Source organism: Bipolaris victoriae, assembly GCF_000527765.1.
Source record: "Bipolaris victoriae FI3 unplaced genomic scaffold scaffold_77, whole genome shotgun sequence".
Taxonomy (NCBI): Eukaryota; Fungi; Ascomycota; class Dothideomycetes; order Pleosporales; family Pleosporaceae; genus Bipolaris; species Bipolaris victoriae.
The window spans coordinates 83,372-110,604 of NW_014575315.1; the positions used below are offsets into that span (position 1 = coordinate 83,372).

General features: G+C 49.9%; 8 protein-coding genes across 8 annotated transcripts; 3 read left to right on the forward strand and 5 right to left on the reverse strand.

Annotated features, from left to right (window-relative positions):
• Positions 1 to 441: 441 nt before the first annotated feature.
• On the forward strand, positions 442 to 1,085 carry COCVIDRAFT_106277 (hypothetical protein; the record flags this gene model as incomplete). Its single annotated transcript, XM_014698471.1, has 2 exons — positions 442 to 674; positions 728 to 1,085. 2 exons carry the CDS (start codon positions 442 to 444, stop codon positions 1,083 to 1,085), a joined length of 591 nt encoding a protein of 196 aa, XP_014553957.1.
• Positions 1,086 to 2,677: 1,592 nt separating this feature from the next.
• On the forward strand, positions 2,678 to 6,555 carry COCVIDRAFT_40092 (hypothetical protein; the record flags this gene model as incomplete). Its single annotated transcript, XM_014698472.1, has 3 exons — positions 2,678 to 4,208; positions 4,309 to 4,713; positions 4,766 to 6,555. 3 exons carry the CDS (start codon positions 2,678 to 2,680, stop codon positions 6,553 to 6,555), a joined length of 3,726 nt encoding a protein of 1,241 aa, XP_014553958.1.
• A 2,005-nt stretch (positions 6,556 to 8,560) lies between these two features.
• COCVIDRAFT_28922 (hypothetical protein) lies at positions 8,561 to 9,397 on the reverse strand (the record flags this gene model as incomplete). The annotated part of the gene is made up of 1 exon (XM_014698473.1): positions 8,561 to 9,397. The coding sequence occupies one exon, from the start codon at positions 9,395 to 9,397 to the stop codon at positions 8,561 to 8,563; it is 837 nt and encodes a 278-aa protein (XP_014553959.1).
• A 6,225-nt stretch (positions 9,398 to 15,622) lies between these two features.
• Positions 15,623 to 16,737, reverse strand: COCVIDRAFT_106333 (hypothetical protein; the record flags this gene model as incomplete). The annotated part of the gene is made up of 7 exons (XM_014698474.1): positions 15,623 to 15,662; positions 15,865 to 15,906; positions 16,164 to 16,184; positions 16,259 to 16,337; positions 16,425 to 16,489; positions 16,556 to 16,598; positions 16,653 to 16,737. 7 exons carry the CDS (start codon positions 16,735 to 16,737, stop codon positions 15,623 to 15,625), a joined length of 375 nt encoding a protein of 124 aa, XP_014553960.1.
• A 2,307-nt stretch (positions 16,738 to 19,044) lies between these two features.
• COCVIDRAFT_106255 (hypothetical protein) lies at positions 19,045 to 20,059 on the reverse strand (the record flags this gene model as incomplete). The annotated part of the gene is made up of 2 exons (XM_014698475.1): positions 19,045 to 19,293; positions 19,370 to 20,059. 2 exons carry the CDS (start codon positions 20,057 to 20,059, stop codon positions 19,045 to 19,047), a joined length of 939 nt encoding a protein of 312 aa, XP_014553961.1.
• Positions 20,060 to 20,808: 749 nt separating this feature from the next.
• On the forward strand, positions 20,809 to 21,414 carry COCVIDRAFT_106213 (hypothetical protein; the record flags this gene model as incomplete). Its single annotated transcript, XM_014698476.1, has 1 exon — positions 20,809 to 21,414. One exon carries the CDS (start codon positions 20,809 to 20,811, stop codon positions 21,412 to 21,414), a length of 606 nt encoding a protein of 201 aa, XP_014553962.1.
• A 242-nt stretch (positions 21,415 to 21,656) lies between these two features.
• Positions 21,657 to 22,972, reverse strand: COCVIDRAFT_40097 (hypothetical protein; the record flags this gene model as incomplete). The annotated part of the gene is made up of 6 exons (XM_014698477.1): positions 21,657 to 21,689; positions 21,753 to 21,884; positions 21,955 to 22,552; positions 22,601 to 22,683; positions 22,772 to 22,844; positions 22,929 to 22,972. The coding sequence occupies 6 exons, from the start codon at positions 22,970 to 22,972 to the stop codon at positions 21,657 to 21,659; spliced, it is 963 nt and encodes a 320-aa protein (XP_014553963.1).
• Positions 22,973 to 24,369: 1,397 nt separating this feature from the next.
• Positions 24,370 to 26,850, reverse strand: COCVIDRAFT_40098 (hypothetical protein; the record flags this gene model as incomplete). Its single annotated transcript, XM_014698478.1, has 5 exons — positions 24,370 to 24,736; positions 24,795 to 25,588; positions 25,638 to 26,320; positions 26,385 to 26,412; positions 26,470 to 26,850. The coding sequence occupies 5 exons, from the start codon at positions 26,848 to 26,850 to the stop codon at positions 24,370 to 24,372; spliced, it is 2,253 nt and encodes a 750-aa protein (XP_014553964.1).
• Between the last annotated feature and the right edge of the window lie 383 nt (positions 26,851 to 27,233).

Sequence of the window (27,233 nt, forward strand, 5' to 3'; positions counted from 1 at the left end):
GCCTGAATAGTAATAAGACCCTCTCTGAGAGAATTCTCACTCTCACTCTACAAATCTTTTATCCGCAAAAACCAACTGCTTAGTCAATATCTTATCGAGAGGCTGGGCCAGTGAGCACTACTTGTCCATTGGTGCGCAAACAGTATATATTATATTTTGTACAGAAATTTGTCATCGAAGTATTGAGTACGTTTCGAACACTAGGCGTTGTGGCGGAGTGGTTATCGCGCAAGACTAGAAATCTTGTTCCTTCGGGAGCGTCAGTTCGAATCTGGCCAACGTCGTCTTTTTTTGTCATATCATCATGCTGGTCTGACTGATATCCTTGTTCTTCGTTTTTGTTGGCGGAATCTAATTTTTGTTTATCTGCACATAAGTTGTACCCTATTAGCCTTGGCACTACGCTTCCCTCGTGGATACAACATAACACCACTCACATTCATGCCACCCCGAGCATTTCCGTTCCCGTTCAGAGTGGGCACAGACATTTGCAGTATCTCTAGGATACGCAACGTTATTACCAGGCGCAACGATGGCGATCCGCTGCGCCCGCTGCACCAATTCTTGAAGAGAGTTCTTACCAGCCATGAACAACAGTACTTTTGGCAGCGTTTTGCATCCGCAGACGACATTCTCACAAAAACCGATGCAGTTGCTGCATTCCTCGCAGGCCGGTGTGTATAAAAAGTTTCAAAAATATCATAACCAGAAGCTCACATAGCAAAAGATTTGCTGCAAAGGAAGCATGTCGCAAAGCATGCGACCATCTGGATAAAAACGCCAGAGGCTTTCAACAAATCATGATTCTCCCCGTTACTTCGCTGGATCGTAACGAACACCAATCGTCACGTCCGCAAGGCTTAATTCTTGATGAGGTCTATAAAACACGGGCGCTTTCAACTGATTCTACGGGTGCCAGTTTTGATGGCAAGGCGCAATCTTCCCTTCTCCTTGACGTGCATGAGTTGGAGGGACAGCTATGCGAGATCAGTATTAGTCACGATGAAGACTTCGCGACTGCGGTAGCTATCGTGCCTTCTATGAAAGGACACAGCAGCACATGGATTGGGGGAAAGTTGCCGTAGAACCTGGCTCAAAACATTTTCAGTATCAAAGTATAGCGTGTGGTGAATGGACTTGTCAACACATGCATAGACTAGAGGGGGCGAAGTTGTACGTATACTTAATGCAATGTCGATACCTTGGGATGATTCAATGTTGCTAGCCGCGCTTGTCTGCACCTCGCCAGTTTGCGACACACTTTTTTTGCTTTCCAATACCCTGATAGGATATAATAAGGCTAACATGCGAAAAAGGCAGGCGGATAAGAGTGACCTTGCTAAAATGTGGGTATATGCCAGGTACCTTTCGGTACTTAGTCCGGGCGGCTAAAATCTGGGTCCATCTTCATGTACACCCAATACATCTTGACTAGCATAAGTCATAAACCAGCACAATTCTCAACCCCACGCAGATAGACAACAAAAGCTACCTGGAATGAAATCTCATGGGAAACAACACCGGAGTACGTGTCGCAGTCTTGAATAGGCTGGGAAGAGACCATCACACTGGGCTAACCGACTGATTCGAGCGTCCTCGAATCTCATCAGCCTGCGGCTCGAAAACATGATCAAAGATAACGTGACTCTGCATTCGAGCTTCCTTTCAGTAGTCCACAGCGGACTCATAAACTCCAAGCCTTCGCTGTCCTGAGTGCGCCTTGCGATCAGGCTGCACGATCGCCATGTAGGCGTACCCTTTGCCGCTGGCTTGTCGGCGCGAACCGCTGCACGGTCGTCTGAACTTTCAGCCGGGCGCTTAGCCAGCCGTGCTATTGCACGGCGGCCATGAAACATGACCGCGTCCAGAACTTCGGGTACGTTTTTACTGAGTTTGACTCTTGGTAGTGGGGCTCTTGTTGCATTAGTTGCTGTGCCGCAATGTATACTATGGGGGGAAAGGACGCAGGTACAGTTAGGGACGGGAGCGTACAACTCAAATAGTATGCACATGCTCCCATATTGCGAGCATGGTACTACGGTACTGTCTCTTTCTTAGCTGTTTTTCTTTGCTTAAGGAGTTTCTTCGCAGGGCGAAGGTGCCGCGAAGACTATAATCATGGACCAATCTTTGGGAAGCCCCGTCTCTCCAGTTGAAGCAGGGCCTCTCAGCCCACCTCCACCTAATGATGTACCTCAAGAATCAGGTTTGCTACTCCATAGTTTTATATTGGTTAATTTTCTAACACCGCAAAGTACAACACAGCGATGTCCAAGAAACCAATTGGCTTCCATTCACCTTTAAATGGTATTTCTTGGTCGTACCCATTTCGGCCAGCTTGAGTCTTGGAATCGCTGTATCGCTGCTTGTCTGGTATTCGCAAAACCATTATGGTCTTGCTACTGATGATGGCTCTTCTGCCATACTATTTGGCTGGCGTTTCACACCTACCCTACTGGCTGTGTTGTACACTCAGCTAACAGTAATCCTTTTCGAAGACGCGAAGCGGACAGAACCTTTTACACGCTTGGCTCAAGCACCGCCCGGGGGTGTCAATGCCTTCGGAACGGTATTACAGACACCGAGGGCATGGTGGACCATCTTGTCCGATCTCTTTAAACGCAAGTCGATTGGTAAAACCAGCTGGTGTCTGATCTGCTGTACATTCATCAACATCATGGCTCTCTTCGCCATTTCTCCCTTATCTTCTGCTCTTCTTACATCTGCAGAAGTGGTCATCTCGAAACCAATAGAATTCAGCAGGATTGTACCGAGGGCTAACGCACAACTACCCATCGTTGCCAACAGAGAGACATATTTCAGGACGATGGCTGCTCTTATGAGAAATGTTTCCACTTCGGCCTGGATCTCGGACAAATCACTCACATTACCGTTCTGGCCTTCCATTGAGAGTGGCCAGCTTGGACCCGAGCTGGTATCCAGATACGATTCTTGGACAGCCGAAACAATAGCACTTCATACGGATCTGAACTGCCAGGACATGGCTTTGGAGAGTGATACTCTGGAACCCACACCATACAGTGCATACGACCGGATGCAACATGGTCCTTACAAAGGCATTGAACCCATGGTTCATTTTGTTCTAAAGTCGAATGATGCATGCACGTACAACATGTCTTTCCATCCTACTGCTGGCCAAATCAGTGCTGGGGGCTTAACATGGTCGAATACCTCTACCTTGTTTGTGCAAAGCAAGACATTACTGCTTCTTGGTAGGAAGCCATTCCCTGCCGAAGTCTCAAAGACAAGTCCGTATGCCAGGCATAGTGCATCCGATGAGTGCGCGAATCGCGATATTGTTATACTAAGCACACCTTGGGCGAAAGACGTACAATTCAATACCAGCTGGGGTCCCGGTATCGAGCATAACCGGACCTTTGAACGATCGCCTGAATTTCGCATGAAGGCGCTACTTTGTCAATCTCATTATTTCCAGGAAAGCCGCAACGTCTCCGCATTGATGACAACAGGGAGGCCACCAAACATTACCTCCACGCATGTCGACTCGGCCAACCGCACGTTGATACCAAAGGAACTCTTGGACATATCCAAATTCGAACGAACAATTTTACAAGATTCTTGGGCCGATTACTTCAACAGGGATAGCATGCAAACTGATGCGGCCCGCGGCCTGGATGACGTCCAGGGCCCATACGCTGATCCAAAAATAGTTAGGTCTGCGCCAGTTTTCACTGGAGTTGGCCCATTACTCGGTGCCATTTATTCTTTCAACATCACTCGGATGTTTGAAGACAAAGACTTCGGTGCCCAGGTTGCGAGGGTCAAAGGCCGGTTCTTTACCGAATGTCTTCGCGAGGCCCTCCGCGATCCGGCTGCAGTGGAAACCAATACTATCAGGGGTGAAACTACCTTGATAGAAGAGAGAGTCATGGTACTTAGGGAGATTGGCATAGCCTTGGCCGTTCTGTTCCTTGTATCTTCTCTGCTGTTGGCCCTTGTGTTTTGGGTTTCCCGGCTTACTTTTCGCCCGCTCAACCTCAGTACAGACCCTGGCAGTGCTATTGGGCATGCAATGCTCATTCGAAGTCAATCAGAGCAGGCTTCAATATTCAGGAAAAATCACAAAGCATCTCATAAGAAGCTTCAGGAAGTCTTGAAGCAGGACATGTTTTATATACAGGATGGAGAGATACGCGCGACTGAAAACCACGCCTCAAGTAGTACGAGTAAGTTGAACAAAATGAACTATCGAGCCTAGGAAAAAACTGACTTCGTGTTAAGCCACTGTTGCAACCTCTTACAAGCGACGGCACTGGCAGCCTTTAGTCTTGCGATTAAGCATGCTCTTTGCCCTCTTCTGCTTTCTCGTCTGCGTTCTGATAGCAGTAATGATACTCAACGCCTTCTCTATACGGTCCCGCCTTTCGCAGCAAGCTTTTATATACGAAGCCGACATCTCGAAGCTTGGCCTAAGCTTTTCTACTTTCGCCCCAATTTCGATCGCACCAACCGTTATCAGTGTAGTCATTGGACTGTGGTGGGACCAGCTAGACTCAACTTTCAGGATACTACAACCGTACATTTCAATGTCACGGCGGCCTACGCCGATCCGGAACGGAGCAGGTCTAACATATCGCTCCAAGACCTGGGCTGGGGCAGCCATCAAGGCCGCGCTAAATAGACATTGGATACTGTTCATGGTTGCTCTGGGTAGTGTTCTTTGCCAGATCCGTACGAAATCTCCTAGAAACCTTCTCTTCATTTGCTGATAATTGTACAACAGTCACCGTATCGATGTCAGCAGTCTTTGAGCGGCAATCTACAAACGTCATTCATCCGACCATATTTCAACGAACTCTAGAAGATAGAATGCTGCCAATCACGACTACTCACAGGGCCGCGGATGATCTTTGGTCAGGAACAAACCCAGGTAGACTTCCTTGGAAAGTACTCAACGAACTTCTCTTAGACCCACCGAAGAATTGGTTACCTGGAGCTACCATTCAGCTATCACTCAACGGAACAAAGCCTACCTGGACACACGATGGCTGGAGTTTCATCCCCATTGATATGTCTAAAGCCAGTGGATTAGCACCGGTCCAACCAAATCCCAAACAAGGCATTTCATATCCGAGCAATGTGACAATCACGACACAAGCTCTTCGAGCCAAGCTCGAATGTCAAAGAATACCGGAAATAGCAAACATTTCGACATGGCTCAATACGACAGATAACCTCCCATCGTCATATCAGGAAGAAGTAGACATACCAGGTTCAAAGGATGGCTATGTTCTTCCACCAACGATCTTTAATGATGGCCCCTCAAATACTTCCACTTTTGCAACCGGTAGTATGATTCGATGCTGTTCAAATACAACAACCAACGACACAGACACAGCCGTGATTGGATATTGGTCACCGGTCGAAGTCAAGAGATTCCCTTATGAGGATCGCCAGTGGCCGGTACCGTTTGTTACGAAATGGATTGTCGGAAAACCACGAGGAGGTGGTGAAGATGCTTTGGTTTTTGACGAAGTACCTGCTATGCAGGCCGCACGTTGTTTGCCAACCATCGAGGCAGCAGATGCCAGAGTAACAGTAGACAAGGATACGGGCACTGTTCATTCGTTTGAGATTCTGAATTCCGTTCGTCCGGCACAGGAAGCCTGGTCAGAGGTATTCGTACAACGCAATTTTACCGGCAGCTCGTCAAATCAGCACTTAAATGAAACATACAAAGGACCAGTGAACATGACCACGAGCTATGGAGTTCTGTTCATGGGGTCGATGTTCAAAGCTGCCAACGACAAAATCACACTCTGGGAGTACATCCAAGATAATGCCTTTGTCATGCGCGATATGGAAAGCGGTATGAACATGGACTTGATGAGTTACAGCATGTACAATCTCGTCAATAGAGATCCCAGTGCACTGTTAGACTACGACACGCTTGTTACATATGCTGGACGAACCTTCGAAACCTTCTTTCAGCATTTCGTTACCAATGGTCTATCTTTGGAAACCGGCGGATTAGCTTACCAGAAAATTGGCGACAACAGTATGCAAGAACTAGGCGCACCTATCACATGGAACGGTACAGCTCTTCCGCAACGCGAGTACGCCAACCAAAATACGAACCGCACAGCTGAAGGAGAAGTTTCTAGCCGCATTCAAATTCTTCATATGAATTCAGTGGCTACTTACCTCTCCGTTGCAATAGTCATTTGGCTCATCGGAACTACGATTGTGATAACCTGGCTACAACGGAAGTATACCAGTACTCTAATTCGCGATATCCAGCTCATCGCTGATGTCCTGGTGCTCGTCGCAGGTAGTGACAGCCTCCTGGAGCTACTTCAAGATCGAGGCTATGGGGTCAAGAAATCTGCAGACGTTAAAACCATGTTGGGTTGGTTCAGAGATAGGGACGGTGAAGTTCGGTGGGGTATTGAAGTGGTTGGTGGAAGAGCTCCGGTTGAATGGGTAGAAGCGCCGAAAGTAAGGAATGATAGCCCCGAAAAAGGGGTGTCTAGAAGACCGCTGCTTCCATGGAGAAGGAAGCAAACTACTTAGGCAGTGGGTCTTTTATGTAAACTGTTTTTAATGCTACAGAAGACTACTTCAGATGGCCTACTTTTCTGTGTTCGCAAGTTCGTAGTGAAGGTATCGCCCACCAGAACAGCAGCATATATGCGCACTTTGAATTGTATGTGCATCAACCTTGTACCAGGTGGAAATATTGCAATTTAAATGGTTGCACAGATTAAGGTCTGAAGATTAAAATTTCATTCTACGGTATTACTTAGACTATAGGGCCCAACCTCAATCTTTCTAGGATGATCTCCAAAGTTTGGCGATCACTATTAGCCTAGATACGCCGAGGTCAATCAGGTTCCAAGATGATGGTGAGCCTAGGCATTGGCATATATACAGGACTTGACAAGCACTCAACGGTATTGTAAAATATGCACATATCAGGTAAACCGTGTGAGCAAGGGAAGTGGAGACTGGGTCTATGACGACAGTTGTGGGGCATAACTATTGACTCCACAACTGCGATTTATAGAACTTTGGAATATTGAACTACTGCACGATGAGGCAATACGCCACCCGACTTCCATGCATACACGAAGCAGGTACAATGCTACGATGTGCGGTTCGACAATTGAATAACCATGGAGCGGGACGATTACCAATAAACTTCGGTACGCAATCTCACGGCCGGCTGAACATGTACATAACTTGAAAATGGCTCTGCAACACCCAGCCTCTACCACATCATTCAAAGCGCCTGGGGTTTATAGCTCATATTGGCAAAATTGCCTATCGGAACCTACACCAAATTAGACACTCGTGGAACGCAAACCAGAACGCACAAGTTTCCAGACCATGACAATCACACGTGAACTTGCGACTGTAAGGTACAAGTGGGGCTCTCAACCATTGTACAAACAAACGTGCTCGCATGGCCTGTATGTTGCTAGCGTAGCCAAGTCGCGGTCCATCCATGGCCGGCGCTGACGGGTTGGCAGTTGCCGGAAAAGTATTTGTGCATTTGTGCACAGTCTTTGAACTTTAAAGGCCATTGATTACAGAATCACTGCTCACCGAGCATGTTCGCTGATCATTAATGATCACAAGCAGATCCACTGCAAACAAGCACCATGGTCGCGATGATCAGTTTACGTGAGCTGGACCGTTCCGCATGCTCAACCGTTAGTGCAGTGAGTATGTATGTACAACCGTTCAGCATGTTGAGAGACGGAGTACGATGAGCATATGTAACAGGGGCAGTTACTTCAGGCAGTCAGGCATTGAGCTTGTTTCACAATCCGACCTCAAGATTCACGATTGATTGATTTTCGTAGTCCTCACGAGGTGTACACGCAACGTGTTTCGCAATTGCAGTCCAGGCGTCCGCCCATTACCGGCTGCGCCTTCTGATGACGAAAATACGATGAGGCAAATGGCGCTACGCAGGTTGAGTCTATTGCCACACATATGGTACATTGAATAGTATTATAGTAATAAGAGAATGTGCTCTGTAGATACATAGGAAATACACTAGACTGAAGGGTCTTCCAAGCAAGATGCTCGTCGACAATGAGAGAATAATTTAACATCCCTGGCGGGAGCGAATTGATGAAACAGATATATCCCACTAACCGGAGATGAATAGAGGCCAAAACCCCAAGATAAATATAGTGGTCATTACTTCATGAGAATTGAAATTAAAAGTGTGTTAGAGAACGTAGCTGCTGAGACACAGAATCTCCAGGTGGCGCACCCCTTGGAACTACAGCCTCAAGAGCGTGGATGATGTATGCAACCAAACCAAACGATCCCAAGCAATGACGGGGGACGCTTCGATAAAGAAATTACATAGTGAAAAATATATTGACCTGCGACGCTGTCTGCCTCTTTCATTACGGATGTTGAATTAACCTTTGTCTCCTGTCCTATTTGTCTTTCCTGCGCATGTGGCGAAACAGGTATCCTGAATTATAGACGTTTTAGAATGTCGTTGAATTAGCTACTAAGGATCCTGGTGTGGAAAAAGGTACTAGAGTACTTGGATTTATGCGTGGAAAACTTGGTGACGACGGCCGTGCTCGTGCCTCTTAGCATTGACATATGCGGTGACGTAGACGATTTCGGTCTTGACGAGACCGGGTCCGGACGGAGAAGGCGTAGGTGTGGGCGACGGAGTAACGGTGGAGCTCTCAGCGCTGGAAGTAGACGAAGGCGTCGCAGAAGACTCGGGTTGCTTCGAGGATGATGGCTGGGGCTTGGGCTTGGAATCGGAGTCCTTGCCGGGCGCTTGGCTACCACACAGGTAGAAGTCCGTGTTTCCGTTGGTTGTGCATGTCTTGGTCTGCTTGTCATCGGGAAGAACGTAGGACATTGTGTCGCAAGTAGCCGCGTCGTCACAGGCGAGAATAGGGCACCAGGTGTTGTCCGCGCCTGCCTTTTGTTTGCCAACTTGGTCACCAGCGACGAGGTAGTATCCATCTTTTCTGGCTGGGCAATCCATGCCTCCACAGTCTACGTAAGAAACGTCGAGGTAGTTTCCACCGAAGGAATCGGACTCGTCGATGAAGTACTCCAATTGCGTAATGTCGGTTCCCTTGCACTGCATCGACTTGGAAATCTTGATGGAAACACCAACGCCAGTCGAAGCTGATTTGAGGTAGTTCTCGGCATAAGTTTCACCGGTCTTGAGGACAACTGCCTCATCGTCTGGGCAGCCATCGCCCTTGAAGACAGACCAGAGGTAGACATCGTAATCGCAGCGGTTGATAATTCGGGCATAGGGTTGATCGAGATTGCATTCCTTGTTCAGCGATACGGCGCTCCTCGCGGAGGCGGTTGCGATAATGGCTGAAGCCGTCGAAAGGAAGGTAGTGAGCTGCATTATGGATTGATTGACTCGACCGGTGTATGGATGAACGGATAGATGCAGATTCTACAATAACGACCGAATGAATGTGTGCTGAACACCTAAAAGAGTGAAGTTATTCAGCGAATGAACGTGGGTAGGCAACGAGGTGCTAACGGCACGGTAAAGAAAGAGTTTCGGCCCTGGGGGGTGCATGAGTAAATACGTGGTGGCTAGGCCCACTATCAACATGACCCACGACGGAACCACTTGTCGCCATAGCGTGAGCTTGTTTAGACGGTGCCAAACGCGTGGCTAGTTCGGAGGACAAGCACGGAACAACACCCCATCCCAGGCGCATTTTGCCCAAGTAGGGCACGGGACGGCCCAATCGGACCTGAACCATGTAAGATCGTCAGGGCCCTTGGTATTGAACTTACGACCGTTCAACCACCTCCCATTGGATCAGCCACAAAGCAGATTCAATTAACGCAGGGATTTTGCCGATCGAGGTCATTCTCTGGCTGCACTTGCTGTAGAAATTTCCGGCGTGAACCATAGATACAGCAGCTTCGGCACGTCTTACTCGACAGACACAGACGCGCTGCTTCGTTAGCTAATCAAGGCTGTTGGGCGAGAGCTGCTCACAATGCATAAGGGTCGACCTCCAGCATTCAATTCAGTTGCTGTTCGAGGCATTTCCGAGATGAACCCACTTGGCACCCTCAGCCACTGCCCAAAGCGAATCATTCACCCGCACCGCGAAACTCGAAAAGGGGCTGCGCCAGGCTTGATCGGCCGTCCACACAGAGTCATGGGACGATAGCAAGGCGGTATGCGACGAGATACTGTTCATACGGCAGTTGTCAGGCTCCTGTCGGTGTGTCCATGTCCACAATCCTTGTTATAATACCGGTCCAGAACGTATAATAACAAGGCAGTCCATCGCAGAAGACGATTTAAGCCCCAGTTGTTGTCGCAATATTGCAGCAGACCCCATACTTTCCGCCACCAAGCCTCATCTCAATTCCCGCATTTAATTTCCCGCACACACCAACCCGAGACCATCCAAGACTATAGGCGCAATAGAAGGTTGATAGAATCGTAAATGATCAAAGTGCACAGTTCTTGCGCTTGGCGGCCAGAGTAGAAAAGGGACTGCCACGATAGCTTCAAGGAGAGGAGAGTGGCGTTGCGAAGCGCGCGACCGATGTGGTGATGCCTTCGGAAGCATCTCTGCGACGCGACTCGTTTACGGGCGTACTATCCATGTTCGGCTGTTGCAGGCGGACTTTTCAATAAGCTATGTTATTGCATAGTTTAATTCGTTTCTGCCAGGATAATCGAGGGAGTTTCGATGCTACAGAGTGCTTAAGTATATGTGTACTATGTGCAGCCAGTCACGTTCAATGGTCACGTGACTGTTACTAGTCATACTCTTCACGATTCGACTACCTTTGAGCAGCCGCCTGTGCCAAGTTCACACACGACCGCCTTCCTATATCTTTCCCTTGCAAATCTTCTTTCGGCTTGTTCTTACACGAAGATTCTAACACCTGTGTCGTCTAGTCCTATGGAACCGTATTTGTGCATGGCATAATTCTTGAGCACAATGGTATCCCTCTAGGTTACGAGTTGCTGGTTGTCAGGGGCTCTACGTCCACTAGTGCTAACACCATTCAGCTCTAGGCAAGTGGAACTTTGCCCGAAGAGAGGTGATCTTTGAGTCGAGTATCCGGGGCACGGCAATGCTATCTATGGCTCAATCCAAATAAAGATTAAGCAGCGTATTCTAATATTACAGCGGAAGCACAACGTCTTTCACGGCGCTGGTTCAAGAAGCAAAGCTATGCTGAGACCTACACAACGACACTATAGTACAGTATAGACCAAGCTAGTGGCTTCCTTCTGTCAAAACGCCTTCCACGGTCGCTCAAGCGACACATTGCGATAGCCTCGAACACCGGTGTAATTTCGACACTATTATCGAGTAACTCGACCTCTTGATTCATCCCAGTAAAGCCAACATGGAGAACATCAGATCTTTAGAGTACACCCAGGAGGTCGCAAGGCTGCCTTTTGTATCGTCGATAAAGTATGGAGAAAACACAACGACGATCCTCCTATGGCAACCAGAACTAAACTCCACTCCTGAGCGAACACATTGTTGAATACTTGTGCACATCTAGAAGCATATCCTCTGGAACATGACAGAATCGAGAACTGATGTCAACCGCCTGAAACAAGCTAAGGGAAGCACGAGCCTATCGTTGCGTATATCTTGTGGCTCATCGTGGCTCAGGCAACCAACATTACTCGTATGAGAAGCAAGTTCTGGAATAGAAAGAATCAAGGTTCCTTCTCCACGTTGTGGCGTTGACGGGAACTCACGGCTTTCTGACGTTCAGGGGTAGTGTTCTTGTTCTGTCTTGTGCAGATGTCATTCAAAAACTTTATCCGCTATTGAGTATCTTGCCGTCCCTTCACATGTGGTTGACAGGTTACGCAGAACAGACTGACGTCAACTTGAACAGATTGTGATCAACTCGTGAGTAATCAAATTGTCTGAAAGCGTCCTACAGACCTACTCACAGCGATATGGCTCTTTCTTCAGCGTATGCCTACCGGTCATATTAATACGAGATGAGCTTGTCACCTGCTCGTTTTCCTACCAGAAAGATCCGCTACAGGATTTTGTGTGGGTTGGACATATCATGCTTAGCTCGTCGTAGTGGGGTGTCACAGATGAAGCACAACAGACAATAGCCGCCGAATCCGCTCCCAACAAGTACCAAACAATCATTCCGCCCGTCCGCCCGTCGTAACGCCCTACCCGCCAGATTGCTGACGCGTCTCTCTTCCTCATTCTGGTGACCCCCGATATCAACTTTTAGTCTCCAGATGCTTAATGCACCTCAAGCACGCGACCATACCATGAATATTCGGGCGTAATTATGCCGCTCGACTACAAAAGCAATTTTCAAAGTAGATCAAGACGAATGCCTTCCAATAGCGGTATAGTCGAACAATAAACTTTCAAGGTAAAGACATTGGTTCAAGGCCACCAGTCTCAGGTAGAGGACACTGGCATGAGATAAGAGATGAATTGTAAATCCAGCATGTCACACTCAAAGATTTTTTTGATTCGAAATCTGAGAGATGAACCATGACGAGGCTGTAGGAATCAAGTGCTTGCATACATGGTTTTGGTGGCGCGAGCCAGACTTCCTGCAAGCACGCGATCTTCAATCCCACATATCGGTTGGGGAACTATTCGAGACTAACTAGAAAGAGGACCCCATTGCAGGATTTATCTCCACCTCGACTGTTCCCTTGAAGAGCTTACGTCGCCAGAAGAGAAGAATGAGGATCTCCGTCTACGATGTCGTTGTGAGTCAACGCTAGCAAAGCTCCATACACACGAGCCGTCATATGAGATAATCTACAAAAGTTGTTGACTCGAGGGCTGTTACCGCGCTTACCGACCCACCATATCTAGCCTCTGCTACTTGCTTGTACCATCCACAAGGTCGCATGGTTGGCCCGACAGAGCGGCTCCAGGTACGTGGCGGCGCATTAAACGGTACAAATACGCGCCACTGCATGTAGACAAGCAGACGCTCACTGGCCAACAACGACCAGTAATGTTGAAAATGCGACCGACGCTACTTTAAAAATCGATAAACGAGGTTGGGCCGCGACCACCAAAAAAAATCTAGGAACTTCGGCGTATATACAAGAGGGGCTTATGCCTTTTGTTGGCCGCGGAGTCGCATGATTAGAAGATAGATGTTAGTGCGGCATGATTGAGAAGGACGAGAAAACAAAAATCCCAAAGGGGCATGCATATGCGTAGAGGGACCCATGCAAGACGTGTGATGCAAGTTTGCCCTGGCTCGACTAAAGCACGAACCCTCGCCCCCTCTCCAACGTCACTCTTTTTGAACAAACCATTAAAGTTCCCACAAAGTATACCTTGTAACTTTGTTTTTTTTTCCCTGACCCATCCTACCACGTGTGGGTACATCCTAGCAGAACTCAAGTTTGGCTGGGTGACGCGCGCGAGGAAAAGGCAATCGACATGGGGGTTCTTTTTTATTTCATTAGTACTATCCCATGTGCGCGTTTTCCTATGCACGCAATTGCATGTCACATTGCATTATGCTCCACCTTGCATGGGCCCAATACCACCGCTTTTTAGTAAACATTTTCAGTCCAGAACTCGGGCAAGAAAGCGACAGGTTGACCCGATCTCTTTTTTTTTGTTATATATTTCTAAACGACCGCTTCGGCGATCCTACAGGAAAAAATATGTATATATATGCTGGACGGGTGGGTCATGTTTTCGCAAATGGGGTTACAAAAATTTCCAAGACGCCGGGTTTGGCCAAGGATGACTACGTAACAGTACGCTCCTGTTCACCCACTTTCTGGCCCCAGTGGAAGATCCTTCCCGCGTGGAGACCAGTCCGCTCGAGCATAAGAGAAACGTTCTAGGCTTGTGGTCTATGCAGCTGTGTCCGCAATAGAACAGAATATCGTAACATATCCCGCTTTTTGTTGTCGGAGCTCGTTTCCTTTCTTTGCAAGTCATGTAAGAACTAGAGAGCCGTCCCCGTTCCCGATGCTGACGGGAAAAGCCATAAGATAGAGAGAGGAGTGTGTGTGTGTGTGTGTGTGTGGAACGGCAACGGCCCGCAGCCGGTGAGCAAATGGGTACTTTGATAATGCACTTTTGAAACGGACCAATTGTACTTGGTTGCCCCATCAGCTCCTTCATGCATCCGGGTCATATGTTGGTCTAGACGAGCGTCACATTCAACACTGATGATGATGACGCTGACACTCTAGAGATACATATGCCAGATCCTCCATGAGATATCGCGATGCACAAGTAAATAGCGTCATCCAAAAAAGTTTATCATTGAGCCCAACATGCACGGCATCGGGCAAAGAAGCAGCGAATAGGAGCATTCTTCGTCTGGCGGGCTTTGCTGCAAGCCACAATTAAATAGCCAGCCTACTTTGACCATCTGGGGGGGGGGGGGGGGGGGGGGGCAGACGGGTACTAGGCGAACGGTCCTCCTTCGAGGTTGCGGGAATACCGCGTTAGTCGAGTATAAAATATTATGGGCCAAGGCTGAATGCTTCGGTTACACAGCAGGATAACTGCCGGATTATGCGCAAGCCGCCTCTACCGCCACCCAACAGGAGCGTGTGTGGGCTCCCGAGTCCTACAGGCCAAGCCTCGGTATGCCGATGTAAGACTGTGTGGTTAGATTCGGCAGCACCCGACCAGTGAGGACTCGAGATGACGGAGTGTCGGTGTGCACTATAGTTATGGGATTATATCGGTTGCCTTGGTTTCAGCCGAGAATCAGCGTCCGTCAGATTTCGACGTCAGGCGTAGCCTACACTTACATGCATACCAGACGGGCGGAATCCCTTGAGTCTTTTTTCTTATATGGCCCCGGCTGTAAGTCTTGGGGGTTACTAGGGGACTTCGGTTACAGAGATAGAGTAAAACAGTCTGAGACAGTGCTAGCATTATTGGATTCCAGGTATTTGGAAACAAAAAAAATGACGGGACTACGTGCGGGAAACCATCCGCCATAGATCGTGCTCTATACAATATGCGCTAATACTAGAATGAAGCAGGAAAAAAGAAGAATTTCCGACCAAAAGGATATTGCAAAAAACCAAGATTATGGGATGAAGAAAGCGAAAGTCTAGCCCATTTACGCAGTAAGTAAATGCATAAACCCATCAGGGCTCAAGAACTAGAACGCTGGGCTGCTCTTGGAAACAAATCTATACATGCAGGCAGCCCCATGTTTGCATGCATAGCCCTCCCCATCTACAATGGAAATTTGCTTAGCATTACACACCCTGCCGAACGAGACGAGCTTTGCTTTTTATCCAATCATCAAAAACTCCTAAGCCGGGAGGGGGCCAAGGAATTAGGCATATTTGCGTTAGATGATCGTGTACAAAACAAAACAAAATAAAACAGATATTAAAACCTTTTTGGCCGTGATTGCCGCATAAAGCGCGCAAAAGCTCCTTTCTCTTCCAACCCCCTCCCCACGAAGCACATGATGCAAGAGGAGGGCGCTAGAGTCGTTCCAGAAGGTTACAATGGGTTGAGGGTATGGCAGGCCGAAAAAAAAATGGGTCGGGTAGTAACGGGGTATATGTCGAACAAGAGTGGTGAAGAAGGGCGGCGTAAAACGTTGTATCGGGGAAAGGAGGACCAGCGATCTATTCCCCTTTCCTGTTGATGGACTTGAGTTCAACTTCACTGTCATTTCGTCAGTTTGTCTGATTCGATGCCCCAGCAATTCTGCCGTAATGGGTGACATGGGTAGAGGGACGGAAGGTGAGCTGTGCGTTTGGTCAAGCGAACAACGCAGTTGCCAGACACACCACGAAGATAGGCGTTTTGGGGGACGCGGAGACTCTCCCGGAGATGATAAAAGAATAAAAAAAGATTGGGTGCTTACAAGATCAATTTTGCATCTGCGGGGATGTGTCCTGGAAAACCACTGTGATCAGGACAGTTAGCGATCGCTCGTGAGACAAGAAAATTGGAGGCTGGTGATATCCTAGTCAAGGCATACCGGCGGCTACAGCGGTATGTTGATTTTGGGGTACACAGAAAAAACGAAAGTGTTGAAGTTTTTGTCCGGACTCCGAACCTCGTGGCATGTGTTCGGCCGCTTCTGCGGCCGTGGGAGGCCGGTCGTTCGGGTTGATCCCGCAGTCGGGCCCATCAAGTATGAAGTTCACAAACCGGACTTACCGAGCGCCATAAGCATAATCACTGTATTACACATGGTGTTAGCCAAAAAACAACAACACATGCAAGTGGTGTGTACCCGCAAAAAAGCTACTTACGATGTGATTTTGAGGATTGCTACCTCACCCAACGACATGGGGGGAATATCCTCGGACCCCAAGATACCCTCATCCCAGCCTGCATGTTGGAGTCAGTTGACGTGCACACCTCAATTTGCCATTTGGCATGTGTGGAGCGGGCTGGTTGGGATTGCAAGGCGCATACCTCGGATGACTCGACCTGCGCCGATTAGAGTCGTGAGATCGCCCCGGCCTACTGATGTGTCGAATCTAGCATTTTGGTTAGCAGGATGCTCCAAGTCCATGTGAAGGCGTCCACGTTGCCAGTCTACTTACTGTGTTCCCTTGTTGTCTGGTGCCTCGTCATCGTACAACCATCCTAATAACCTTTGGTTAGATTTTGGCATTGACGTGTGAATGCTAGCAGCAATACCAGTGTATTCAACGCAAATTTCGTCGTGCTTCTTGGGGAAGTCTGTTCCATTGCCTGGTTTGGCAACAATCTTCTCGACGCCCATGGTGTAGAAAGAATGTGCTATGCTTGTGTGTGGCGTTGGAGGCGCAAGTATGTTGTAACGGGCGGGATGCTAGCGTGGACAAAAAGTCGAACGTTGGTCAAGTTTATGACAGATATGATGGAGAAGAAAAAGAAGGAAGCTAGAGGAGTGCGGAAAACAAAAAGTGCGTGAGGAAGTGGACAAGGGGAAGATTTAATAGCAGGCGCAAGGCGTGGTGGTGCTTTAAGGAAGATGCTCCGTGTATGCTCTGGCAAAAAAGCTTAGGCTTAATGAATGGTCTTTGCTTTGACAAGAAAAAAAAGCAGTCCGGGGGTTTGCAGGACAGCTATGGGATAGATTGGCCTGCTCCGATCCGTCGAGCATATCCTTTAGCCCCCCCTTCGCATACGCATCCGTTCCACAGCTTCGGCTCGAAGGTAATTGTGGGCTACGAACCACAGCCGCCATCAGAACCTGACTGTCTCCCGGGGAATCCTACCCGACGCTCGAGCCGTTTTGGATGTCAGAAGTTTGTAAGGTTGGTCTAGCCCTTTGAATGCGTTCGTCATCTGCAACATCCTAGCTGACACGCGATGTGGGCTCCACATCTAACATGGTCGATGGTTGTACCCGTTCCTCAACTTTTCCCGCGACTACCGAGCAGCATGACAGCTTTGCAACACGGCCGTTTGCCCTGCGGTGCGGCGGCTGACCCTGCATCCACGCGGAAGGCAAAAAAAAGCAAGACATTGAAAATTGTTTTTGGGCCATGGTGGGATAAGGGAATGGATCTTGAGGACGTGACCTATTAGGATGGTGGGAGCAAAAGGAAGCAAGGGTGGGGACAAAGGGTTACCCTTAGTGGGGGTGCAAGGCTACGTACAATTGTTCAAAGGCAGCGACGTGCGGTCGACTGTCACCACGAAGACGCCCTTCGTCACAAACGAATGCACGGCACGACTCCAAAACCTTAATCCCGCATGGAGGAACGGAGGGATACGCAAGGAAAAAAAAACGCCGACACTGTACCTCTCCAGAAAGTCGCACGACGTGAGCAAAAAGGAAAAGCGCCTATAAACGCCGTAGGGCTAAGTGATTGACGAATAAGCTACTACCGCAACTTGTATAGGATGTGATTCGGCAGCCAAACCCGCACCAACGCGAGTCCCCCTGACTACTCGAGGCCCGACAAGGCAACTGGCCGTCTTGTAGTATTCTAGTAGATTCAGAGTGAACAAGGCTAAACATGGATTTAGGGAAAATGCAGGACCGTTTGCTAAAAAGCAATCTTCGGTCCATTTCACGGGGCGACTGGCCGTATTACTTACGTATACCAGACTAGTCCAATAACTAACGCAACAACCTCCCCCCCATGGCCTCATGAATCCAGCGTTGGAATGTCTCACAGCCTGTGGTGACGAACACAATGGGTCTCGTCGTCATTGTTTAGCATTTGACCCCCCGCGCCCATGTGCCGTCCCCCCCCCCCCCAAAAAAAAATCCCTTTGTCGAAAACCGTAAAGCCAAGGGGCCCAACAAACCCTAATCATCTCGCGGGTGGCATGTCTCTGGAGATTTGCCAATCACAGTAGAAGCGGCAGCACTGCCGGATGCCGTGCGGTGCTAGACCCACCCCGGGGAACAATCATGTTTTGTACTCCTAGCGTCTGGCGTTGGAAAAAGACAGCCAAATGCGGAGCAGCGGGCTATCGTGCTTCTCGCGGCAAACGCGAAATTGACATCCCTGGAAGGGCGAGAAAAAAAAAAGAAACGAGGCACGGGTGGCGTGGGGCTGAGGAGCAATTGCCATAGCCATTACACGTGGTCTTTTCGACCGTGCCTTTGCCATGGCCTTGTTCAGCCCGCCTTGTAACCTTCGGACAAGACGATCTTGAGCCCTGTGCGCTGAGTCGGGAGCCCAACGATACGGTCCGGGAGCAATGCACAGTTTGTATTGGCTAGACGAGGTGCGCTTGCAGTGGCGGCTGAGTCGTGGAGAAATGATCACCCCCACGCATATGGAGTGCAGCATCGTGAACATTAAGCACGTGGCCAAACTCAAGCTACAGCACAGCTGCTAAACCACTTGCAGCCAGGGCACCAAATACGAGCCGACGACGATTGTCATCTCCAACAATGTCCAATCAAAAGGTTACGCATTGCTGGTAAACGTAGCCACTACCCTAAAACCACCGTTGCACAAGATTCCGCAAGGCTATTTGCTCCGGTCCTAAGACCCGCAACGTTCAGCACAAGAAGCGAACCCCTCCCCCCCCCTCGCCCTTGGTCAGCGGCGCACCAAAAAGTCGGCCCATGACGAAGCCAACTTCACGTTGCTTTTTCCCAAAACGGCAACTGCACCAGGTCGGTCAGAGCAATGCTGGCAACGCGAGTGCTGGTGGTAGTGGTGGTGGTGGTGGTGGTGCCTTTGCCCTGCTCGGCCCGCTCGACGTAGTGCATGCGGTCAGTCCCTACAGTCTGGATGAAGGCAAGGAGCCGCGCATAGTTTGTGCCAATATGATCGATTCCATGGCTGTCGTCAGACATGACGAAACCGCCTCGCATCCGAACGAACATCTATAAACGAAACCCCCCCAAGTCAGTTTCAAGCTCAGCTCGCCGCCGAGCTCGGGCAGATGGCGGTGTGACTGACCTGACATATTGGCAAGCACGGATACGGCTCGGCCAGACCTTTGCGTAACCCGGCAGAGTTGAGTTCGAGCAGACCGCCATATGAAGCAATGAATTCCAGGTTGCGCTCAATCTTCTGCCAAACACCAGCCATGCCTTTGAACCCATCGTCGCGATGATCGCTCAGCAGACGGATGAGGTCGAGGTGCCCGACGACGGGGGGCCGCAGCGCCTGTAGCATCTCCCATTGAGAATCGAAATAATCCTCAAACAACCTCTCGTCGGTCCCGCCCGCCTTGTCCCTAGCCTGCTCATACGTCTGGCGGTCGTAGTCGATGGGAATCGTATGCACGTGGTGGACAGAGCCCATGAAAAAGTCAAACGGATATTTTTCGCGGACGCTCCGAATCAGCTCCAGGGTCGACGGACGAATCCATTCTGATTCAAAGCCAATCAGAATCTCTATCTCGCTCGAGTACTTTTCTCTCAGCCGGTTTGCTTCGACAATGAAGTCGTCGAATAGCTTGGCAAGGCTCTCAACCGTGTACGACTCAGCTTCTCCGGGGTAGAAGTCTTCGATTGGCCGGGGTATATGCTCGGTTAGCGCAAAGGTATGGAACCCTTTGGCTATGGCTGCCTGAATGACCTCTTCGAGCGTGTCCTTTGCATGGCTACAGAACTGGCCAGAGTGGCTGTGATGTGAGTATGGCATGTTGGGCTTATATCTTTGCTGTTGACCTTTTCTTGGGGTTGGGGAAAATTGTAAAATGTGACTCGACGCTGCGCCAAACAAAGACAGCGTTCTCCTATCAACGCCACCGGACTAAAGACTGCGCAACATGATGCAACGTGACAGAGACGACCTGATATAGCTGTTTTTTTTTTTACAAAACAGCCGCGTACTTGCTAGCCGTGTCTCGCGTCTCTTCCCGCATATGGTGGCTGTCGCGAAGAGGAGCGTGGTGTAATCCTTCAACGCCGATTCGTCGGTTTCCTTCGGCATGTGGGTTGACATCGCCCCGAGGTATCCAACTACCGTGCCACATCAACTCATGTATCGTGACCGTGTTGCAATCCGGGGTATGGTTGTACCAAATATTTCGAGTCAACAACAAGGTTTCAAGGTATACGAGGAAGTTGTGAGCCAGTACTATGTATCCATGGCTAATCGTAACCAGACTCTGATAGATGACCCCGCGTGCCTGGTGGAAATCCGGTTCTTGAGTCGGAGTATACGCTACAGCCGTCACATCTAGTAGTCTACCAAAAAAAAAAGAGAATCATACTAGAATTCGTGTATGAATCTAAGCTGCCATTGGGAAAAAAAATACATCACATTTCCTGTGACTGTGGCAGCCACCAGTTATTCGAATAAGCAGGATTCTCGTAAACATTCAACGGTTCTCATAGAGGAGAAGTCAAAAAAATAAAAAAAGCCAGTATCGCCCAACACTCCCAAAAATGTCCACCACCACCTCCTCCCCCCCAACCCTCTACTTCGGCTACGGCTCCAACCTCTGGCTACACCAAATGTCCACGCGCTGCCCCTCGTCCGCCTACCTCGGCATCGCCCGTCTCGACGCCTACAAATGGATCATCAACGAACGGGGCTACGCCAACATTGTCTCAGCCACACCCTCCGATCACGTCTACGGCCTCATCTTCTCCCTCACACCCACCGACGAACACCACCTCGACAAAAACGAAGGCGTACCCCTCGCTTACACTAAAGAACACCTCCCTTGCACATTCTGGGCCGGCACTTCGGACCGCAAAATCGATGTGACAAGGCCGCCCAGCGAGACGGAAAAGTCGGTTTTGGTGTATATTGATCGGAAGAGAGTTACAGAGGGGGTACCAAGGGAGGAGTACGTGTATAGGATGAATCGGGGGATTGAGGATGCCGTCAGGTGTGGGGTGCCGGAGGGGTATGTGAGGGATTTTATGAGGGGGTTTATTCCCGAGGATAATGGTGGTGAGGAAGAGGGCGGAGAGGAAGGAGGGGTGGGCGAGTTTGCAAAGAGGCAGGCTGCTGGGTTTAGGGATGAGAGTGGGGTTATTGAATAGAGCAAGCATGTAAAAAAAAACATTGGTAAATAATTGAAGAAGAGAAGCAAAATATTCCAAAGTCATAATACGACTACTCATTCATGACCAAGACTACTAAACCATACTCTGTTGGCAATGAGATCCTGCTCTGGACAAAAGCCAATACCGAGACAATCTCCCCTTCATCACACTGTATGTATCCATACCCCAACTTCCACACCCTCCCCAATCTCATCAACACCCCCTAAATCAACATCACTTTACAACTCCTCACGAGCCCGACGGTAGCTGGCCTAATCACCACAACGCGTCAGCTAAGGGGGGACTTAAAAGTCAGACGACTGGTGTCTACGCACCTCCTGTTCAACCTGCAGTTGCTCAACAACAGGTGCCAACTCAGATAGGATCTCGTATGCCTTCTTGTGGTACTCGAGTTGGGCAGCAATGAGGTCAGCAAGATTACGGAGTGGTTCCGGAGTGTCGAGGACCTGTTTGTAAGAAAAAAGAGAAACAGGTCAGTACTTGTATATCTCAGACCAAAACAGCTTCACAACTTACATTCTTCATCACACCAACAGCCTCCTCAGTCTGGCCAACAAACTCGTCCTCGGCCTGCTCAATCTTTGCCCTTGCCTCCTCTGTCAAATCATCATCAAGATTGTCCTTCTTGGCGGGTTGACCAGGGAGAGTAAAAGCAGGTCCCCTGGCATTGGCCTTGGTCGCATCAAGTGTCAGTCGCGAGTTTTCGACAGCCTTGCGGGCACGTGTGGCAAACTGAATGTTGGTGTTGAGCGTGGTACTCCACCCAGCTAAGAAGCGGCTCTGAATCTGAGCGTCCTGCGCCAGACGTGCCTCGCCAACCTTCTCACTGGCAATGGCGTACTTCTCGAGGGCAGTAGCGAGCGGGTCCTCGCCTGAAGATGTTTGCTCAGAGGTGAGCATGTGCGAGGCATTCAGGGCGGCGCGGGCAACAGCATGGCTGAAAGTCTTGGGCTGGGGCTTTGCGGAGGGAGGGGCAGTAAGAGCTGCCTGGGCTTCGGCGGGGGAGGTAGCACTCGAGAGTAGATTGACCTTTTCTGCGACGGTTCGGCCGAGGTCGTTGAAGGACTCGCGGATGTTGGCTGGGTAGTCGTAGGCTTCGTTTGCGTATTGTGAACTAGGCAGTCAGGATATGGTTTCTAGGGCGGGATACGGGGCGTCATACGTGACCTGGAGCATAGTCGTGTGCACCTTTTTCAGCGCATCGACTCGCTTCTCGAGCTCAATGTAATCCGGGGGCAGTTGAGTCTGTCATGAGCCGTGTTAATACTGCACTTTGCTACAGCGCGGATGCCCTTGTGAGGTGCTACGAGAACTCAATCGGGAGACTGCGCACCTTGTCCTCGACATTGCCAACCTGCTCCTTGACATATTGCTGTGTTCGGGCAGCCCAGGGGGTAAAGGTAGCGCTGTAGCAACCGTGTCAGTCCAAGTGTTCCTATCTGGTGCCGGGGTGCAAGTAAGCAGCGAGGGGGGCGCGGGGCTGTACGTACGAAATGTTCTTTCCGAACGCCGAAATCTTGCCAAGGTTTTCCATTGCGGTGTAGCGGGGTTACGGTATATCCAGACTCTGTTCGTGGGTGTTGTCGAGGGCGGGGCGTGGGTGTTGTCGTGCTCTTACGACTTTCATGTGTTCTCCGCCGCCGTTGCTGTCAGGGCGGCGCATGAACCCTGCATTGCACTAGTCCTGTTTGGGACCATATCAACCCTTTGTCTGGACAAATACCTCTACAATGCATCTGTTTTTCTTCGATACATGGGTTGGGATGTGTATAATTTCAGACAGAGAATCTGAATAAGTACTCATCTGAATCTTGACACTATTCTCACAAGAGTATACTCGGTTATCGTCATGTACGTATGTGCTTCATAAAAAGAAGACCATCCCCTACTCAGCATGGGATGCTATTATGAGTTCCGCTAAAAGATGCCTTGTTCAAAAAAAAGACACATCGATAAAAGATCAGCACGCCACAGGGGAAACGTATACATATTCGGCCCCACTGGTTGTCTCACCACCACTACCCTATAGCAGGGAGTGATACAGGAGTCATGTAAACTGCACGCAAATGCCTGAAACTGCATTGCTGACCAAAAGCAGTTCCGATCAACACTCTGCAGTTGGATGCGGTGCCATGTAAGAAGTAGGAGAAATTGCGCCATGAATAATGTCCTGGATTCCTAGAAACACAAAGCCATGGGTCATTAGTAGTCATCACATGCAAGCTTGGGACTTTGAATCCTTCATCAATCCGCTTTTGGTTGTTCACGGTTACTGATGCCGTGCAAATGCCTCACAGCCCTTCGCACTCCATAAACGGCGACCACATGTGGAGGCATCTTAAGCCCTTGCGTCCAGATTCTGCGCATACTGCCATCCGCCGCGCGAGTCATCCTCCTCATGCCTGTGAATAAACTTTCCATGTCTATGTCCATGCCCATGCATGTACATGGTGCTTGGCCTCTTCGTACTCGCATTCTGGTAGGTAGGGAACCTCCAACACCCGATCGCCGTCCGATGTTAAAACTAACGTGCGCCCCAGCATGACCTGCAGCAGTCACACCGCATAAGTGGACCCCGCTTTCGCTCCATTCTTCCTTTTCTGTAGTGAGCTTCCCGGGGGGATCGTGGCCCTGAGATGTGATACCAAGGCAAGCCATTGCATCTCACCCACGCAAGCCCAGTTGCACTTGCCAGTCAGTGTGTGACAGGACGCCTCTCGGGAGACGTCACCGGCGGTACAACTCCGGAAAGACCAGAAGAGTAGAGTGTTTCAGGTAGAACATGTCCTTTATTGTGATATACACAGGTGTTGCATCAAGAGACATGGGCAGACCGATAAGCGTCTTTTGGTACCAACAGAACATGCGCCTCCCAGTTTCTTCATTACAAGCGTCTTCATAGCGCAGGTAGCTTCATGCGAGTAAGCCACGTTACTGTACAGAGTATTGCCTTGGTACGCCAGGTGAGTAGCTCTCCGCGATGGACGATTTCCGATCACTTCCGTAGCCCGATGGCCAATCTGGAGAGCCGTATGCAGAGCCCAAGCCGTCGGCACTCGTGACCGTCATATTGTCAGACGTCGGCGAGTCGGATATGGTGAGCGAATTGAAAATGCCGCGCATCTCGCGCAAGTCCTCGGAAACTTGATCTTTTGGCGCCTGTGTGCGGTCTTTGATAAAGTCCTTGATTGAGCGAATGATAGGGGGGCACCCTTCGTCGTCGGGAAGCCACCAATCTGATGGCGGGGCCCCCATGGATTCAAGCATACGGTTACGGAGAACGTCAGAGTAGATGTATCTAGAGCTATGTAAGCATAATGAATCACACGACCATACTACTTTGCAGGTGTGCTTACCCTGATGCTTCAATCTTGGTAAATGTCCGACGAATCCACTGCATGGTCTTTTGGTCCTTAGGCAGAAACAAGACGGCAATTGCAAAGCTAACTTGCGCCTCTAGTAGGGCGCCTGGAGGCGCATCTGGATAAGCGCACATGGCTTCAAACATCTGTACTGCTCGAAACGCCAGTTTATTGTACTCGGGATCTATGGGTTGCTTCAACGCCATCGACGACGATATGGCGTACATGAACTGGAGGCCCCATATGTCCATGTATAAGAAATTTGTCGTCCACAATGGCCCGCCCCAAATGACATCTGGTTCGTAAGGGTTGGTGATGTCGTCTGGATCTGGGGTTCCAGGGATGCTGTGAACCTTGTGGCTTGGATCCAGTAAAACCTGCGGAATGCCTTGCGGTAAAGATTCCATTCTTTCTTGAAGCGCGGGCAATTGAGTCATGAATTCCTGAGGACTGAGCAGTCCTTTACCGGTCCTTGCAAAAAGATCGTTGGAATCCTTTGCTACCAGCCGGGAATACGCAAAGCGCTCTTCGTACTTCATGCCCAAGTCGTCTGGGTTCTCCTTGACCTTTTGGACGTATGATTCGTGGGCAGCCTCGTACCATTCCCGGCCCAATGTTGCCTCTCCGCCAGATTGGAAGCCAACGAATAGATCAAATCGAATGTACCAAAGAAGTACCTTGGACAGGAAATCCGACTTTGTGATGCTCTGTGGTGTGAAGAGGCGTGTGAGCATGTCAAATGCAGCTTTCTGGTGGCCCATCAGGTTGACCCAGTCACCAAGCATTTCCTAGTATCCTATTAGAAGAGTGACGTCAGTCCGACAATGTTGTCCTTACCTCTATGCTTGCCAGTTGCAATATGGTCAAGAAAGTAGCAAGACCCTGCTTCTTGTTCTTCTCAATCGCCATCCGCAGGCGCGAGACCGACTCGTTGTAGTACTGGAGGAATGTGGATATGCGACCGTCGGGCTGGGACAGGGTATGGAAATATGCGGCATATCCTGCAACGGCGTATTTGAGAGGCTCAAATTTCATAACCCAATGCATAAAATCGCCTTTGAGCCAGCCACGTGTGTCGCGCTTGAGGGAGTAGTGATGGACACTCATGTGGTTGCGGAAGTAGTTGAGATAGAACTGGAGATCTCGGGTCGAGCCCTGGACGGGCTTCGCGGGTTGCGCACTTCCTTTCCGGGACAGTGATGGTCGCACAGTGGGCGGGACAGTGGATGAGGCCTCGGTCGATGGGGAGACACTCTGATCGAGGCACGAGCCAGGAGTGTAAGACGAGTCGCGGTTTTCTTGGCTTCTTGACGTGTCGTCGTCGTCATAGTCGACGTAGTCTTCTTCCTCATCTTCGTCCCTTATGGAAGGCAGACGTTCCTTGGCATCTTCTTCACGGTCCTCGGGCGATGAAATGTTGTCGGCAGATGAGGACTTTGCCGACTTGGAGCCGCTGCGGGTAGATTTCTGACTGGATTGTGAGTCGGGATATACGCATTCGCGACCTCCCTTATGACACCCTGGTGAACGCTGTCAGAAATCAAGCCCTGTTTCAACGAGTCAGAGGCAGAAGCAAGCACTCACTCTCGCACACGGGGTGGTTTTCGTCACACTGCTACATGTCAATCGCTCTGCCTATTTTGGAGCAAGTAGAGAGAAGGCCACATACCTTGACTCTACGCTGCCTGCAGGTAAAGCATCCGCTCCGTGTTCTGCGGTGCTTTACCTGCTCGCCAGGCGCCGGTCGGCGACGCGCGCGGCTGTTGGCAGCATGGACGGAGCCGATGGGGCCAGATGCATCATCATATTGATCAGGGTAACTAGGCTGGCCAATGTTTTCGTATTGCACAAAGGGACCGGGAGCTCCTGGTTGGAAGGGGTTGTCTGGCATGGCCATGGGATAGGAGCCATGTGGGATCATCGTCTGCGGGGCATGCTGAACGTTGTTGTTGCTATTGCCGTTGTTATTATTGTTGGGAATGGAGTTGTGGTCGATGTTGTAGTATTGGGGCGGGATACTGTGGCCTGGCGGGGGGTAGTATCCAGACATGTCTTGTGAGGGACGAGGGGGGAGAGAGTGCGCAGTGAGGAAGAGTGCAAGACAAGGTGGTGGCAATGATGGAAGACTGGTGAGGATAGTGGTTGCAGGAAGAGGACCAACGTCATTCAGGTGCAAGGGTCCGAGGTCGATCGCCGTGTCAACGGGTGTGACAATGGCTCGGGCGTCAGGTACGGGAAAGTGAAAGGATATAGAAGTAGGAGCAAGCTTGCCGGAGCCGTGGGTTAGTCTAATGCAGGCTGGTTTGGGCGCGCGGGTACAGGCCCCCAGCTAGCAGCTAGGACAGGCGGTTCAACTACGTCTCCGGTAACCCTGAGTGATGGCCACACACGGGACCAGGTAGACTGCGCGACACCAGAAAAAGCTGGCGATGG